Genomic DNA, 18,249 nt, shown 5'->3' on the forward strand with positions numbered 1-18,249 from the left:
GGAAAGGGGACAACGTATCATGAGATGCCTTTCCTATTCAAAAAATGCAATTAAAAAATAAAGGAAGACTTTAGATAATTGTGTGACGTGATGCAGTTGTTGGCTAATGCTATGGTAGCAATCACTTTGCAATATATACAAGTCTATCAAATCAACACGTTGCACACCTTAAACTTACACAATGTTATATTCAGTATATCTCAATAAAGCTGGAAAAAAATAACTAATGGGAGGAAAAAAAAAAAAGAACATTTTAAAAGGGCAGCATTTTTTTTCAAGCCTCGGGTGAAAATAATATGTATTCACAAATGTATAGACCAGTGGTTCCCAAACTTTCTTGCTGGGTCAAAAGCGATTCGTCAATTGCTTAGGTATCTAAAATAATACCAATGCCTGGCTCCTATCCCCAACCACTGAAGGGGTGACCCCACGTAGCATGACTTTTAAAATTCTCCAGGTGATTCTGATGGACAGCAAAGTGTGGGAACTACATACAGACTGAAAGGTGAAAGACCATTGACAGAGGTCAAATTATACCCACAAAAAGCAAAAGCTCCGAAAATAACCACTGTCCCAAGCCCCCAAGTCAGCAGCCCACTTTAAACATTAGCGGACACAAGCAAATGAGAACAAAGTAATGTAATCTGGACCATCCCTTGGACGGAATTTCAACATCTAGGACTATCCACATTTCTTCTCCTAGACTCATATGAGGCAAGGGCTTGCTTGGCCATCCCCACCGAGGCTTCATCACCCTCATGTACTGGCCCCTCTCGCAGAGGTCCAGCAAGTATTTCAATAACTTCTGGTAAAAGGAGACTTACTACTTTTCATCTCATTCTCCTTCATGAATCACCATCAAAGCTATGTTCAGTCCCCTTTGTTTCTCAGTGTTGAACGACCAGACCCCTTTTCTCCTTCTCTGAGACCAAGGAGCTGATAGAATGGAAAGAATCCTGGCCTGGAAGTCAGTCCACCTACCTCGCAACCCCACGGCTGTGCCATTTACTAGCACTGTTCCCTGGCCAATAATTTAATAACATTTCACCTCAGCCCCAGATCCTTTGTTTGTAAGGTCAGTCTCCCACTACTTAACCCACAGACTTGCTGCGAGACTCAAATGAAATAATGGAGTTAAAACCATCCCATAGATGCTGCACACGCTGCAGATTTCAGAGCTGAGGATTCTAGGCACAAATGCTTGTTTTTCTACTGGCCAGAAGACACACAGCCCACAGCTTCCTGTCTGGTGCTCTCCAGCCCTGTGTGGCTTCACAGACACCACCACACTGGACTTTCTAGAAGCCCAAGATTCCAGCCCATCTTCCCACGGCCTCATTCCTCAAGGATGCTCATCAGACATTTCCCAGCTAAAAAGCTTCTAGGGAAGACGGCAAAGGGTGCCTCCCATCAGATTTCCTTATAGCCGAACTCCAAGAGCCAAATTCTTCCCCATAGGCATGAAGTGCTGATCTGAGATTCACAGCAGCTGGGGAGGCAGGCTGCATGCCTTCCTGAGGGCAGAACCAGCATGACTGGGATGCCTGGGGGACTAGTACCAAGAAACAGGGCAGCAGGTAAAAGGTTCCAAAGCCTGCCGTCAACACACAGGGGGAAGAGGAGATTTAGATCTGGGGCCAGCAGCCTCAAGGCACCACACGCAGGGGGATAGAGGAGTTTTAGATCTGGGACGAGCAGCCTCAAGGCACCAGGGTAAAGGCTCCAGCAGAGGGGACACAGGGATAATATCTGATTCCAGAATCGCCTCTGCTGTTTACCTTTCAAACACAGATTTACTAGGGGAAATAGTACTATTTTAGATGTGATAGTGGTATAGTGGTTATAAACCCTTATCTGAGATGCGAACTAGACTATGTATGGGTGAAACAATTTCAAGACTGACCGCGTGTTGATGACTGGTGAAGCTGGGTGGTTTGCACACTCGACTCTTGTGCATGCTAGAAAATTTCCATTATAAAAAGTTTCAACAAAATCCTCTAATTATCACAACAACCAATTTCACAGCATGGGGAATGTGAGAAAGTATTCTAAAGGCACGCTTAAGTGCCAGCAGTGTGGGGCTAGAGGACAAGGCCACTGAGTCACCAACGAGAGCAGCACTGTCTCCTCCCAAGGCAGGAACTTCCTCAGAGCCCGGAGCGCAGTGGGACCCAGGCACCAGATGTCACACCACTGGCCACAAGCTCCATTCTGGCGCTGGCGAGGCATTCCAAGCTGCTTACCACTGTTAAGTGACGCATGCTCTGTGTCAGAAGCAGCTGGTCTCGGGAATATTCAGGGTGCAGAACTCCCCACCTGGCTTTCTTTCCCTCCTGTGAGAAAATTCAGGTCAGCCATAAATGACAGCATGGCCACATGAGAAAGCATTTTTCCAAAGAGGCTTCTGAGGCAGAAGAAAGAGGGGCGGGAAAGACCTCAAGTGTCAATGTGGCCATTCGGAGCCGCCATGCCTTTGTCCGTGCAGTGCCTTCTCCCTGGAGTGCCCCTCACTCACCTCCTCCTGGGGGAATGAAAACCTACAAATCCTGCAACATTTTGGATTCTGGGATGTGTTCAACCAGCCAAACATAGTCACTTCATTTTCAATTAGGAGCCAGTCCTGGGTTTGGCCCAAGTGCCCTCCAGCGCCCTTCCGCTGTTCTGCAAAGGACAGTGACCTCTGCAGGCTGCATCTCCCAGTTCCCTGACGTCAACTAACTTCCAAATGGATTCGGCCAGTGGGAGGCACTGGCGAGAGACTGGAGGACGGGAAGAAGGAAGAATGAGGGTGTTTGTCCCCTTTCTTCTCCACCTTGAGCAGCATTCCTGGCTCAGTGTTCCAGCTTTCTCTGGATGGCCCCTGCCCCTGGACTATGACAGCACCACGTCCTCCCTTTGACCTGCAGAACACATGTGCGAGTGGTGTCCTGCTGTTTCAAACCCCTGGGCTGCCTCACTGCACCGCATCCGCAGTGAGCTGTATTCTCAGCATCTCCACCCCTGGGGTAACCAATTCCCTGGATTAAATTGTCCCCCCCCCCTCCACATGGTTTCTGTTTTCCTGTGTGAACCCAGAATGGTCAATTTACCACCTTCTTTCAACCGTGGTGTAGTCACTGCTTTCTCATCTGTTTCTCCTACCTGCCCCTGCGTTCCCTCACAGCAGGCCCAGGTCTTCTTAGGCTGTGGGCGCTCTTAAGCCCAGGGCGGGACACTCAGTTATCACTCATACCCTACCTTGTTCCTAAAAGGACACCTCAAGCATATAGCTGGCCCTTAGCAGGTGCCCAAAATCTGCTGAGTTAAATGAACACCAAACCAAGGAAACCTCATAATCTATGAAGGTTAGACAAAGGCCACAGGAAGAAAACATTCTTGGAAACATCTTTAAGGGACAGAAGAGGGATCCTGAAGGGAAATTTATCATTAGGAGTCACTACTCAGGAATTAGAGCAACTGTCCAGAAGACAGAGCAAGGACTTAAGATTACGAATTTAAAAAACCAACAAAACTATGCTATATTTTGACCTCCTACAAGGAATTTCAGAGCCTCACAGCTGCACGTGGTCACAGAAACACAACAATGGTTTAAGAACAGGCAGTCCAGAGCCAAGCTGCCAAATCTTGCCTCCACCACCTACCAGATCAATGACCCTGACAAGTTAATGTCTCTGCTCCTCCTGGCTCTTGCAGTCTGTAAAGTTGCAATAATTGTGGCCTGTGGTTTTGTTTCAAAAGTTAAATCAAGCAGTGCACACTGGCTTCATTAGTCGTTATCTGCAGCGTTATCTCCAAGGGTCTCAAACTCAACTACCATCAGAGCAGGTAGTAAATAAGTATGTGACGCTGCAGGGGTGAGAAGTAACAGACAGAGGTGATGCCCAAAACAAACGAGAGCGTCCCTGCCTTTCTTCCCTAAGACATTGTCTTTCAAAGATCTTTCAAAACTCTAAAGCCAAACCACTCACCTGCGGGCCAAATGCAGGCTGCCAGTTTGCCATCCCTAAATTCTCAGTGAACTGAGTAGAAAACAGAGCCCTCCCCCCGCCAAAGGATACATGATTGTTGCTTGGCCCCACAGAGAGCAAGAGGTCAAGAAGCCCCATTCCCCCTGTGCCCTTTCAGGCTCAGAAGGAAAGGAGAAATGAAACAAGAAGGTTGGTAACACGTGGCCAAATACAGAGAGACACCTGAGACATACAGTCAAAGCTGGTTTCCAGACAGGAAGAAACAAGGAAGTTGGTGGTGGAAGGACAGAAAGGGTGAAAACAAACAGAGCAGCTGGAGGAAGAACAGGAGGTGACATTCCAAGAAGAGCCTAAAGCGCCTCACTAAGGAGAGAGCGGACACGTGGCTTCAAGGAGGAGAACAGGACGATGGGCAAGAAGCAGACCCATAATCACTGGATAAAGTGGGAAAAGGACGATCTGCTGAGTGCACCCTGAGGGCTTTCCTACATCACATCGTTTATTCCCAAAACCTGAGAGGCAAGATACCATGATCCCTCTTTGGAGAAGAAGGCATGGTGGCTTAAGGGTCAGGTAAGCTGCCGAATGATTACAGAGCCAGGAAGAACTGAGATTATTTCTTTTTTTTTTGAGTCCTATGGGTTTGTGTGTTTGTGTTATTTGTATTTATAAAATATAGGATGTCCTGTTATAATAAATTTGCATTTCAGATAATTTTTTACTATACATATGTCCCAAATGTTGCATGGAACATACGTAAACTAAAAAAATGATTCACCGTTTATATGAAATTTAAAGATGGCTCCTGCTAAGTCTGGCAAACCTATCTAGTTTCCAAGTCTCTCTCTACTACACCAAGCTCCCTCAAAGAACCTGGGGTAGAAAACTAGAAAGGAGCTAATGAATGAAACTGAAAAAAGGGATAATTCACACAGATGGCCTAATGGAGAATGTTCATCAGCAACTCATAAAATTAAAAGCATAAAAACAAAAAAGGTGAGCAGTGGATCCCACAGGAATTTGAGAACTTGAGAAAGAATACACTGTACTTATGAAAAGCAGCAAAGCCTACTGGTTTCCATTTGTGGCCTAAGCAGTGCATTCTTTCCTTTTCACATATCACCGATCAGGTACCAATGACCAAGAGCTATAAGGCTCTGGGCCAAGTAAGAACCAACCAAATAAGGGTTTAAAGTCATTAGTACGAATCTCCCTTACCTGAAAAAGAGTTCAATGGGAAGGCATTCAACGTAGCCTAGGAGGGAGAGAGAAACCCAAGACTCCAATAGTCTTGGCTAGAGCCCCAAATCCCTGGTGGACAAATGACAGCCAAAGAGCTCAGGGCATTCCCGGGTTCAAGGCGGTTTACTTTAACTTGTTTATTTACAATGCCAGCTGAGTCCCTGGCAAGCTGTCCTCCTTGCCCTCTCTCGTCATACCATCACCCTTCACACACAAGCACAATAAAACCATAATAGACCCCTGGTAAAAAGCATATTCCTTCAGCCTTCCAAAAGTCTCCAGGCTATACCATTTGTATTGCTAGAGAGAAAAGGTCACTTGAGGAGCCCCCTGCAAAGAGAAAAACTCCTGGCACCCCACAGACCTGCCCCTGGCTCTGAAGCTGGGGCTGTCCTGTCATTTGGGTACCGAATGGGCACTCCTGCAGCCAGTCAATTTCAATGGTAGTCCTCTTTGGATCAGCAGCAAAATTAAGCAGGAGTGTCACTCTGGTCTCCACCATCAAAGTCTGCCCTCTGGAATCCATACCCCCACGAAACAGGAGCAAAAGTCACACGATAGAGAAGCAGGTTTTGTCTGGCTGCTGCCCACAGTGCCAAAGACAGAAAACTGGGAAAAGGCACACGTTGGCCCTTTTTTCAAGAAATAATGGAAAGAGCCCAGCAACTGACCTACAAGAAAAAAATGGATCTTTTAGGAAACATGTTTGCCTCCTGCTGTCCTATTACTTTTACACAACCACACAGGCCGATTTAATCCTAACTCACCAAACCGTAGGAAATCGGCCCAGTTCCCAGGCATCCCCAAGTGCCAGAGAAACACAGGCCCTGAGAAGCCAGGCTGCAAAGCTTCCCAGACTGAAGTCTCCAGAGAGGTTGGAGCTTACTGCCTTCACCATCTCCTCTCAGCTATCTAGACATTATTTTGCTACCATCATCTTACAGGAGTATCAAGAACAGTTCAGATTTTGAAACACATTTTGGAAAACAATAGAAAGTGTGTGGGGAGGAGTTTACTAATAATCTTTTGTGTTATTTTCTTAATTCACAAATAACCAAAATACTGTGATGTGTATTGTCTCATTTGATGCTTGTAACTACACTGGATGGAAATAAGACTGTTATTAACTCCAAAGAATATAGTTTTAACAGGCAAGTCCACAGAGGCTCTAAGGCTCTGAATGGAACATAACTTGGCTAGTCAAGTAGCCAGAACCTCAATGAACTGGAGCCCATGTTCTACAGAGCCCCATGTCGTCTGCTGTGCCACACTCCTTTCACACTGTCCCAATGCCCAGAAATCAACACTAAGGGAAGGGGGTGGGGCTGCCCCTGGGGCAGAGGCTAAAACTGAAAACAATTCCACAGACACTCACGGCAGAGGAACACCACACAGCAATAAAAAGAACCACCTGTTCCGGCAACAATATGGATACTGTTTAATATTAATAAATGTATGAACTAGGATAACAAATCAAAGAATCTAGACACACACAAAAATACGTTCTGTATAAAGGCACCTCTATGAAGTTCAAAAATAAGCAAAACGAATCTACAGTGACAGAAGTCAGAACAAGGTTACTTTCTGGGGGGAACGACTGGAACAGAGTGCAAGGGAGCTTTGGGGGGAGTTGGTGCTGATAATAAAACGTATTTTGAAGGGGGTGATGATTAAATTCATTTGTCAATTCATGGAGAACACACTTCAATAAATACACACGTGCATTCATAGCATGTGCACTTTACTCTGAGTATGTCATACTCCATTAGAGAGTTTATAAAAGGTCAACCTGGGCACCCCCCAGAATAAATTCCACAAACTTTATTGAGCAGCTACTGGGATAAGGCTGTGGGAAATGCAAATGATGCTTGAAATGACAGCATTTTTATGTGCCAGTCACCTTGCAAGGGGTAGTCAACACTACCTGCGTCCTACCGCGTACTGCGACCTTGAGGAGTCTGCCAGGATTCCTACACCTCATTTCTTCATCTGAGACATGGAGCTTGCTAAGGGTTGCTGTGAGAATGAAATGAGTCCCTAAACATGAAAGTGTTTAGAACTGTACCGGGCACACAGTAAGACCGTACGTAATAGGTAGCTATTATCACGGAATAAGTCAGATCATCTTATAAATGATATGTAACAAAGTACCTGGTGTCCAATAGTTTAGAAGGAAAACACAAATAAACGTCTGCACGAAGCAGCCAGAATTATTAAAATGCACAAATGCTCCTAGTGTTCCCTTCCTCCCTCCTTCTCTCAGCTGCAGTTATCCCCTGCATGGAACCCAGGGACAGAGCCCAGCAGACTTGTGACCTGGGCCCCACTCTCCTCCCCAGTTTCATTTATTTTCCCCACATTCACGTTCTGCGCAAGTAGGGGAGGGGTGCCTCCTCCTGCCACCACTCCCACCTTCCTCCAGATTAACTTTGATTTGTCCTTCAGGTTTTAGCTTAATAATCACCTCCTGAGAAAAAGAGCCCTCCTTGACTATGGTCCCAACTCCCCAAGTGCAGTCTTATCCCAGTTGTTACATATGGCACACTGCCAGGCATACAGCAGGTGATCAATACATGTGTCGAAAAAAAAAATCCACTACTACTGTGCTAGTCAGACTATTTTTAAGTAGACGTTGTAACATAAGTACTACGAAGGGACGGATTCCAGACTGGATGGAGAGCCCAGATGGCTGTGCTGTAAACAGAGGTGGCAATCTACTGGGGTACACTGGGCAGGGTACAGGGGTAGACTAGACCGAGGCCCAATACTGAAGGGAGACCGAGCCAGCAAGGGGCACACAGGCTGCCCCCGATGCACTAAAGGCACCCTCTCCATTGCTGTTTCTTTTCCAAGGCAGAGTTTGCTGCCCTGGAAACACTCCCTGAGGACTGGCATCCTGGGAATTTGCTGTGGTAATGGGGCAGCCCTGACTACTCTAACTGAAGGAATACAACAGCACAGAAACGATGAAGAGGAAAACACCCACAATGAGATAAAGGTACACCGTTCAGAAGTAAATTGCTCTCCCACCCTCCCACAGGCTGTGTAGCTTTGTGCTTAAGCTCTGAGGCCAGATCTGGGTACAAATTCCAGCCCCACCTGATAGCCATGGGACCTCAGTTACATAACCTCTCTGGACCTAAATTTACACGTCTGTATTAATGGATAGCATCAGGACTGATCACACAGGACGGTGGGGAGAATTACGTAAGACGATATATGCAAACCCCTCCTAATAATACCTATCTCATAGGAAGCGCTGGGTAAACACTGGTATCACAGCAACACAAAATGATTTGGAAATGGGGCGATGCTAGTAAGAATTGTTCTTCATTTCTTTAAGCTTTTTTTTCCTTCAAACTTTGTTAAAATTATGGCTCATTGGAAATGCTGCCAAAGAAATTAAATGCTTACAAAACACTTAAAAAAGAAAAAAAAGCAACCATTATCTATTCGTTGTGAGGGCAAAGTCCTTTCCCTTTCCTGGAGGACAAACCCTCACTGTGGGTTATTCCCTCCCAAGGTTCTCCACATCAGGGCGCTTACTCTAAATGCAAATTAGAAAGAAAAACAGCACCAAGCCCAGAGCTGGGGTACCTTACACGTTTACTGAAGACAGAAGAACCCAATGTGGGATAGCCAACTGGCAGTAAAAAGTTAAGTTGGTGCAAACCATCAATAGCACTTTAATTAAAATGCTTTAGGTCCAAATTCATAACTTCAACCCCAGGGCTCTAAAAAGCAGCTAGCTGCTTCTGTAGATCAGGATACGTTTTTCCTTCAAAAAACAAAAACAATTTTAAAAATCACTAGGACTAGAAGTTACCAGGGACTGGAGGGAGGGGGAAATGGAGAGTTCTAGTTTGATGAAGACAGAGGTTCTGTTTGGGATGGTAAAAAAAAAAAAGTTCTGGAAATGGATAGTGATGACGGCTGCACAACACTGTAAATGTACTTAATGCTACTGAATTGTACACTTAAAAATGGTTCAAGTGGTAACTTTTATTTGTGTACAGTGTACCATAATTTTTAATATCACAAACAGTTGCTGACCCTCTTCTCTGGGAACCTAAGGTATTTCTCGATAATAAGCTACATGCATTCAAGTTTCAAAATAATGTGAAATAGTTAATATGCCCTCCAAAAGACATCGCACCTTTCCAGGTTGTGATCTGAACCTGAAGAAATCCAAACCTCTACTTTGGCGTATATACTTAAAACTCTACTCTTTGGTTAACAAAGACATAAAAATCATCTAGCCAATTTCCACCACCATCCCCCCCCAAAATATCAGTGTTTCTATAATCAGGAGCTATTAAATGAAGCATAAACGCAATGTTTTGACTCTTCGCAAATGTCTTTGTTTAGATAAATTAAGGCCTGTCCAATGAAGAACCAAAAAACAACAATAAAGAAACCTCAATAGAACAAAAGTTATTTCAGTTGGTGTATTAGGACAATTGGAGAGGGAAAATTACCACTGACATGCAGACAATTTCATGAGTTGAGAAGCTTTTTTAAATTAAACACCAAATAAATTATTTTTCTCTCGAGATTATTTTAGCCTTCTATTCTAATTCAGTCTCAAAAAGCTGACCCCACAAACAACTCTGCTCACTTATATGAAAGCAACATATGAAGTGTTTAATGCAGGTACTAGATTTCTAAGAACTTTCTGTAGCTCACCCATAGCCTATGCTGTTTTCATTCTTTCACTTTCCTCTTTCCTTCTATGGAAAACTTTTTTGAATAATGACCAATGTCTCGCTGAATATCCTAACTCTGGTGCTCAGTACCCAGTGGCCTCATTTGACCCAGTGCCCTGAGATGCCCTGGAGGGTATTAACCAGATCACTCTGGACACACACCTGGCACCCAAGGCTGATTTGATCTGGAACAGATGCCTGGAAGATTGTCCTGTCAATCAACACTGCTTTTTAAAAATACTGGCATTTGAAACTGCCCATAAACTAGTATTTCTAATTAATTTTAACGTAAGAAGTCTTTGCTTTCACAGAGTTTCAGATTGAGGACTCAGACAATTCTGGTCCATCCAACAATATTCTGTGAAAAGGAACACGGGTGGGCCCCCAAGTGTAACAATAGAGGAAAAACCACCTCGACAATTTCAATCTATAGGCAGATGCGAATTATATTAAAACATCAATGTCATTTCTTTTCAATCATCACCACATAAAAAAGAAAATTAAAAACAAACAAAAGCCTCCCCTGCCACCTCAACATAGACAAATTGAGCAACCGCTCTCCCCATCTCTGCCCTACAAAATAATCTACAAGCTAATTAAACTGAGGGAATATGACATATTATTTCCCTTAAAGGGATTCACAAGATAGATGAACTTCATTTAGGAAGGTGGAAGGTAATACAGCCCTCCCTGGGTACCCCTACAGGAGTCGGCCTGAACCTTCTTTCTTGCTTCCACTTATATGTTGGTTATCTCTGTACTTGACGACACTCTGGGCTGGAATTCTCTACAGCACCCAGCCAGGGCCAAGCTGAATGCAAGTCAAGTGGAATCCTTGGTAGGCTGCTAGAGAAGCCCTTATATGTCTTCCTGATATTTTGGGTACACAGTCGGCCCTTCACAAGTACTTGTGGGCTGAATCCCACCCATTTCCGGCTGTTTTTATCACATGCCATTTTGTGTCTCACTGAGGAGACAAAGGAAGAGAAAAAAGAAAATCACAGAAAATTTCCCAGCATTAAACCAGTGATTAGAATGAATTTTAATCACTAAACTGCACCTCACAAATCAGATTTAGGGACCAATAATAAAGAAGGGGCGAGTTAATGCTAAGTAACCATCAAACCATTAATCCTTTTTTCTTTCCCCCAGCATTCTCCCTAGAAGAAAACACCTACACAAAGCGATGTTTGCAATTTACTGATATGAGCCCTGGGAGAAATTCATAGCTGTGGGCTTGACAGCCCTAAAAGAAAATTTGACAGCCTTGGGGAAGAAGGAAGAGTCTGCAAGTTAACACCTCTCCAAGATCCTGAAGATTAGAAATATTTTCCAGAGCATCAGTTTCCCTGTCAAGAAAATTTCAACTACCACCAAGCAGAAACACGCTGAATCTGGGAACATTTCCTTCCCGGCTTTGGCAATACTGCAATCTATCTAAACGCAACTGCACTGTGATTAAAAACAAACAGCAACACCTAACCAGGGAGGAAGAAACTATTGCAGGGGGGAACAGGGAAGATGAGCGTTACCCCCTGCTCAGCCAGGCTGTAGTTTAAAAACTCAGATTAGCATTTCTAGGTGTAAATGCAATTATCTCTGCAAGGCATACTTAAGGGAGGAAAAAACAAAAGCAAGCCTGTATCAACCTCCCAAACTCCACTCTGCATGCCACACATGGCGATGCACAAGGATTCCACAACTCTCCCAATCCTACTTGCAGATACATCTCCAAGAGGAGCTGCAAGTCACTGGTACTTGCATTGATACACCCCCCTTATGATGGTCCATAGTTATTTCCCAGAGGTGGCTGTGGGACATTTCAACATTAGAGAAAATGATAAACGCCTGGAGATATCTGTCACCATCACCAACACTGAGGTGGTTAAGTCTGAATGAACACTTTCAACAGAGCTATGTCTTCCTCTTCGCCTCGCTCAAAAACCCTTGGAAAGGTGAACCTGAAGACACTTTGTCCCCTTTCAAAGGTGAACTGTATCATGAACGTCTAGGTATATGCTACAAGGTAGCCTACGACAGCACCCATGGTTGGAAGGCAAGGGCTTGGGGCACACACTGAGTAGTGGTCCCCCAAAGTATACAGTGTATCCATTCATCCATCCAGTCTGTTCATCCTAGTGTGGAGAAGATGGGTGTTTGTTGTTGTTCAGCCGAGTGACTCTATGAGGTCAATATGAGCATTCTCACCCCAGTAAAAAAACAAACAAACAAACACACTTCACCACACTGGTGAGTCTCTGAACTATTTCCCAACCCCAGTAAAATAAGGAGAACACTGCAAAAGACTGTCACCATCTCCTCTAAGGTTTTGTGTTTTTTCAATCAAATACAGATAACATAAAACACACAGAAGGAACCTATAAATGTGAAGAACTTTAACTGCAGAAGAAATATAATAGCCTCTTTCAGGAAGACTGAACTTGTGTACAATTAGACCTAACCGTGAGGTCACACTTTTCTCAGTTATGTCTAAAGTTGAACGCTTCCACAGAATAAGATTTCTTTTAAAAACAAACAAAAAAGACACACACTATATACCTCTTTACAAGGGCAATGATGATCTGATAACTTCAGAGAGTCTGCCAAAATGAAGTCTTAAAAATAGAAAATAGTGTATTAGGCTTCCAGACTAAATAATCCAAAATCCACAACATTAACTATATGGTAGCTTTTATTGGTTACTGAAACCATTACACTGTTGATGTTTAAAATAGCCAGGTTTTCTAATCATGCCATCCCAACATGTTTTTCCACTGTAATTTCCAAATGCCTTTGTATGTCTGTATCTCCCTAAGCTTCTATAATAAAGGACACATTTTATAGTTAGAAAGATACTTAAATACAAGTGATTTATTATAGGCCTGTATTTTCAAGCCAAACACATGCTGAAGGTCTGAAGCGGTCTCCCAAAGACACACACCACACCAGGTGTGAGCCCTTGCTTACATTCAGAGAATACCAGCAACCATTACAGAACTTTGAAGCCATCCAATGACTGCCCACACCTGCACTTCCTCACCTTCTTCTCAGAGACCACCACTCCTGGATACCTCTCACCACACTGAATCAGATAACGCCCAATTACATTTTCACCAGCAGGACAAGCCAGATAGATCTAATCTAACATCTGCAAGCTCCTCAACAGGATACCTGAGCATTTGTTTTTGGTTTATTTTCCTCCACTTCCAAAGAAGAAATTATGATCTATAATCAGAAGCTTGGTTCCACTGCAGATTTACTGGGAAAAATTGAAGACTCACTCAAAAACATTGCATCCCACCTCTAATTCCCAAACAAAGCACGAGAGGCAAGCTCCAAATCCCAGATGCACCACGCATTTGTACGCATGGATGACGGGCCTCCTATTGCCCATTCTTCCCCACAGATGATGTTTACCTCTAAATGCTGAGGACACAGACCCAACAGTCCTGTGTTAAATGAGTAACTTGATCAGAATAAGCACGTATGTACCAAAAGAGACAGACATGACCACTGCTTAAGAACTTCTATTGGCCTTTGGACTTGCCTTTAAAAAAAAAAAAAAAAGGTTAAAAAAAGGGGGCACAATAATGAGATACTACTACACACACCCATTAGAAAGGCCAAAATCCAAAAACACTGACAATATCAAATGCTGGCAAAAATGTGGAGCAAAAAGAACTCTTTTGGTGCAGGTGAAAATTCAAAATAGTACAGCCACTTTGGAAAGACAGTCTGGTAGTTTCTTAACAAAAAGGACTCTTACCATATGATATAGTAATTGTGCTCCTTGCTATTTACCTAAATGAGCTGAAATCTTCTGTCCACATAAAAACCTGCACATAGATGTTTGTTGCAGTTTTAGTCATAATTGCCAAAATGTAGAAGCAGCCAAGTCCTTCAGTAGCTAAATGGATAAACAAACTGTGGTACATCTAGACAACAGAATATTAATCCTTGCTAAAAAGAAATGAGCTATCAAGCCATGAAGACATGGAGGAAACTTAAATGCACATTACCAAGGGACAGAACCCAATCTGAAAAGGCTCCAATACTGCATGGTTCCAACTATATGATGTTCTGGAAAAGGCAAAACTATGGAGACAGTAAAGAGATCAGTAGTTGCCAGGGAAGGGGAGGATGGAAAGACAGAGCATAGAGGATTTTTAGGGCACTGGATCTGCTCTGTGTGATGCTACATTGGTGGATACATGTCATTAGACATTTGGCCAAACACATAGCCTGTACAACACCAAGAGTGAACCCTAACATAAACTACGGACTTTGGTGATTATGATGTGTCAGTGTTGGTTCGTTGGCTGTAACAAATCTACCAGTCCGGTGGTGGGGGGCGGGGAAGGGTGCTAACAACAAGGGAGGGCAGAAAGGGCAGGGAGTATATGCGAAATCTCTGTACCAATTTTGCTGTGAAACTAAAACGCCTCTAAAAAATAAAGTCTGTTTAAAAAATGAGGGGGGGTGGGGGAACCGCCTCTCTCTTCTCCAGGGTTGGCTGATTAGCAATGTACCTTCTTGAACACGTTCAGGAAAAAGAAATAATCACCTTTAGTTCTCAAAACCATGACAATCAATATTATAATTAGAGGAACTAATAAGAGCCAGGAAGGCAAGTAATAGGATTATGATAACATCTTTACTTCAAATTAACTAAAGTAGTGAAAAATCTAGCAAGGCTTTCACTTAATTGATTACCTAGGCCTTGTCACAAACTTCCTAGGCAGCTACTGTAGCAAGGACTATGTTTAAGTTCCAGTTGTCAGGGGTCGTGCACTTGTAAACGACAACACCATGTTGCTCAAAGGACGCCGTATAGCCACAGATCCATTTGATGTTGTCACACATTTCTTCTCCCAAATTACACACCGAGAGGTCAAACCCACCCCAACAATCTGGCTCCTAGGTCAGTAAACAAAACTCTCAAAAGTGTAAAGGAATCTCTTCACATCTCTTCCATGCCTTAGTAAACACTTACCAAGTACTAGGGAACCAGGTAAACCACCAGCCTTCTATTTGTCTCCCTGAATATGTATATGCATCAGAGGTTAAAGAAGAACTGAGAGGCTCTGGTACTTGTTAGTTGTCATCTAAAACAATCTGAAACTTTACTCAGGAAGGCCACAGAACATTTCACAAAGTGTACATACGTGGTTGGATGTCAGTTTTAGTCGAGGGTACAAGCTAAGAAATAAAGCCACCACCTTACACACTCTTCAAGCTAACTGTTCCAAAGGCCTCTGATCTTATAGACCAGGAATGAACATGTTTGTGCAAAACCAATGTGTTTGTGTACAATTTTGAGACCTACTTATAATATGGTCAAGTGGCAAACAGGTAACCCTTTCATAGTATCTCCTCCCCACACTCTCCCTCCCAAACAAACAAAAACAGCCTGAATTGCTCACTGTGTGCAAGAGGCTAGAAATTCTGTTTCGTATAAGTTTTACTACTTTCCATGGTTTACATTCTCCAAGAGACTAACCCTCATTTACTAACTCAAACCTTAAATAAACTGCTCCCACCAACTTCCCCGTCTTCTCAAACCCTCACTCAGCAGAGACATATCTCTTGGCCAGACGCTGTAGAGGAGGCTTGGAAGTGGCTGCCTCTGCAAATTCCCCCATCCCCCATCCCGACCAAAAGGGCACTTCAAGAACTTTACAGTTCCAATTCCATTCACTAGGACTGGATTTGAGCATGCAGTGTCTCTACACAATCAATTTCTATTTAGGCCGCCCATCACTCTGAAACTTTGGTGGAAACCTGCTTTCTAAGCAAATTCAGAATGCCACCCAGTTCCCATGTGTGAGCTAAGTTGGGGGAGCATACACACCCACTCCTCCACTGAAGAACTTCCTGGCATAGAGACATCCTAAACTTGCCCCACTTCGTTTCCAGAGCGTGATCCTTGATCCATGCCCAAATTCATGCCTTTCTCTCCATCTAAAGGTTCAGTCTAATCAGCTATTGTGCAGCAGCTATGGTTGTTTCTCGCCTTGATTTCTTAACATTTTCTTCTGTGCTCCTGGCTGGGAAACTGTTTTGATATGAATAGAGTTGTCTGTGTGGGGATTCTGCATGTTAATGATGTGGCTAGCTGGCAGGGATGTTAGGTGAGAGCACACAGTGTACTTTTTGCAGTTATGTTTCGCCTCATCACAGCTATAGTAGCCGTTCTAAAGGCCTGTTACACTAGAAGGGAGACCTACACACCTAATCCTACACTCTTCCGGGGAAGATCCGGTGGCCAGGTGGAATCAGAACAGACAGCCTGTTCTCCCGTCAAGCATCTGGACTCCAAGGCAAAATACCCTCTGACACTTCACCACCAATGAAACAAACACCCGTACATCTTCCTCGGCAAGGAAGTCTCTACTCTTCACCCTGGTTTCAGCCTGCCCAGGCTTCATACCCTCCCCTCAGTCCAGGCCAGTGTAAGATGCTGCATTCTCCCGGCTGTAGACCGCCTCCGCCACTCCCCACCTCCACCCTCCCCACCAAGGAAAAGACTACCAATGGAGGTGGGAGCATCAGCTCCGGTACCCGCCCTTCCCTCTCGATCCTGGCCAGAAAACTCCACTTCCCGGATTCCTGGCCACTCTCTCCCACCCCCCCTCCCCGGTCGATCCCGCTAGCGCCGTCTCTATGCCAGCCAAGTGCCCAGCCCAGCTGCGCACCCCGGGCACCTCGAGCCAGGCCCCCGGAACAGGCCCCACCTTGCTTCCAGACCCCCAGTGTAGGGCTCCCCAGATTCTGGGCGCACCCCTCCGGCATGTTAGGACTGAAAAAGTCCCACCCCGCCCCCCAGCCACGCCGCCAGCCTCAAGCTCTGCCCAGAAGGGGCCTCCTCCCCAGAGGCGAAAAGGGAACGTGGGTGGTCGTCCCATCAGCCTTCTCCCGCACCCCGCGAGGGCCCAGGACCCTCAGAAAGGAAAGACCCGCGCGGCCCCGAAGGGACACCTCCCTCTCTCCCACCCTCCGGGGCCCGGCAGGTCTCGGCAGGGAGTGTGCTCGCTGCGGGTCCCCAGGAGCCTCAAGGAGTCCGGGGTCCGCCCGGGTCTGGGGGCAGCCTCTCCCCCAAGCGGGCGGAGGTCGGCGCTGCGGCGCGCCCCCGGGGGGGCACTCACGATGGTCACGCTGGCTTTGCGCAGGTCGCGGTTCTCCTCCTGCAGCGCCTTGCACTTGAGTTTGTAGGTCTCCAGCTCGATCTTCAGCACCTTGTTCTCCTGCTGCAGCGAGGCCAGGCGGTTGGTGAGCTCCTCCAGGCGGAACGGCGAGATGACAATGCCCCCCGACTTCCCACCACCGCCGCCTCCCCCGCCGCCGCCACCGCCACCGCCGCCCGAGGTCGACGAGCAGGATGACTGCATGGCGGCCGAGCTGCTGGTGTTGCCCCCCGCCCCGTCCGTGTCGCTCTCGCTGGCGCTGTCCGCCATGGCCGCGGCAGGCTGGGGAAAGTAGGAGGAGCAGGGAGGCGGCGGCCGCGAAGGCTGAGCTGCGAATGAGTGGGCGCCGGGCGAGCACAGGGGAGCGCCGAGCTGAGCGCCTGGCACCAGGGCGCAGACTCGGAGCGGCGGCGAGAGAAAGAGAGGGAGCTTCCCGCTGCCAAGGGACCTCCTCTGCCAGAGAACAGAGACCCCGCCCGGGCTCGGGCAGTATTGCACTGAGGCTCGCTCCGGCCGGGCCTGGCGCGCTCGTTAGGCCGCCCTGCAAAGCCGGCCGCAGGCTCCGGGACCCGCCCGCCGCCGCCGCGGCCCGCCTTCTGGCGTCTGCCGACTGGCTAAGGACGCGCGGGGACGGACGCTGAGTGAAAGCCAGGCCAACCTCCGCACCAGCCGTTCGCGGACCACACGTGTTCCGAGGGAGGGCCTCCGAGCGCCCTGATTTAAGCCCACGGCCGCCCAGCCTCTTCCGGGCTCGCGCCCGCTCCTGGGAAAAAGAAACCCAATGCTTGCAGGTGCTGGGGACACGTGGAAAGGTCAGCCGGGTTCCTGCATCCAGCCCGGCCGAATCGTGGCCCCCATCTTCCGCCGGCTCTGTGTGCTGGTGTCTCCCTCTGTCTGTTTTAAACATACACGCAGCCCTTTCAGTTTTATCTTCTCAGTGAGCCTGACTGGGAGGCTTCGAATAGCGCTACAAGAACAGAAAGTTCCTCTGCATGGGTGTGATAGAGCAACAACAGCCACAGGCTAATCTGGTTAAATAATTTGCAGAAGAGAAACACCACCCTCTTAACTCCTAATAATCTCATAAACCACACTGCATTCAATTGTTTAAACAAGGTGCAACTTTTTTTTGTCTTTTTCTCTTTGCAT

At 46.1% G+C, this 18,249-nt stretch overlaps 1 protein-coding gene across 1 annotated transcript in view; it reads right to left on the reverse strand.

Moving 5' to 3' along the window:
* Positions 1 to 18,002, reverse strand: part of CCDC6 (coiled-coil domain containing 6) — a 108,996-nt gene extending 90,994 nt beyond the window's left edge. Inside the window, exon 1 of the mRNA XM_019731822.2 lies at positions 17,062 to 18,002. Coding sequence (XP_019587381.2) covers positions 17,062 to 17,370 — 309 coding nt within the window. The 5' untranslated portion in view covers positions 17,371 to 18,002. The remainder of the gene's footprint in view (positions 1 to 17,061) is intronic.
* Between the last annotated feature and the right edge of the window lie 247 nt (positions 18,003 to 18,249).

The sequence above is a fragment of the Rhinolophus sinicus genome, linkage group LG07 (genome assembly GCF_036562045.2).
Source record: "Rhinolophus sinicus isolate RSC01 linkage group LG07, ASM3656204v1, whole genome shotgun sequence".
Lineage (NCBI taxonomy): Eukaryota > Metazoa > Chordata > Mammalia > Chiroptera > Rhinolophidae > Rhinolophus > Rhinolophus sinicus.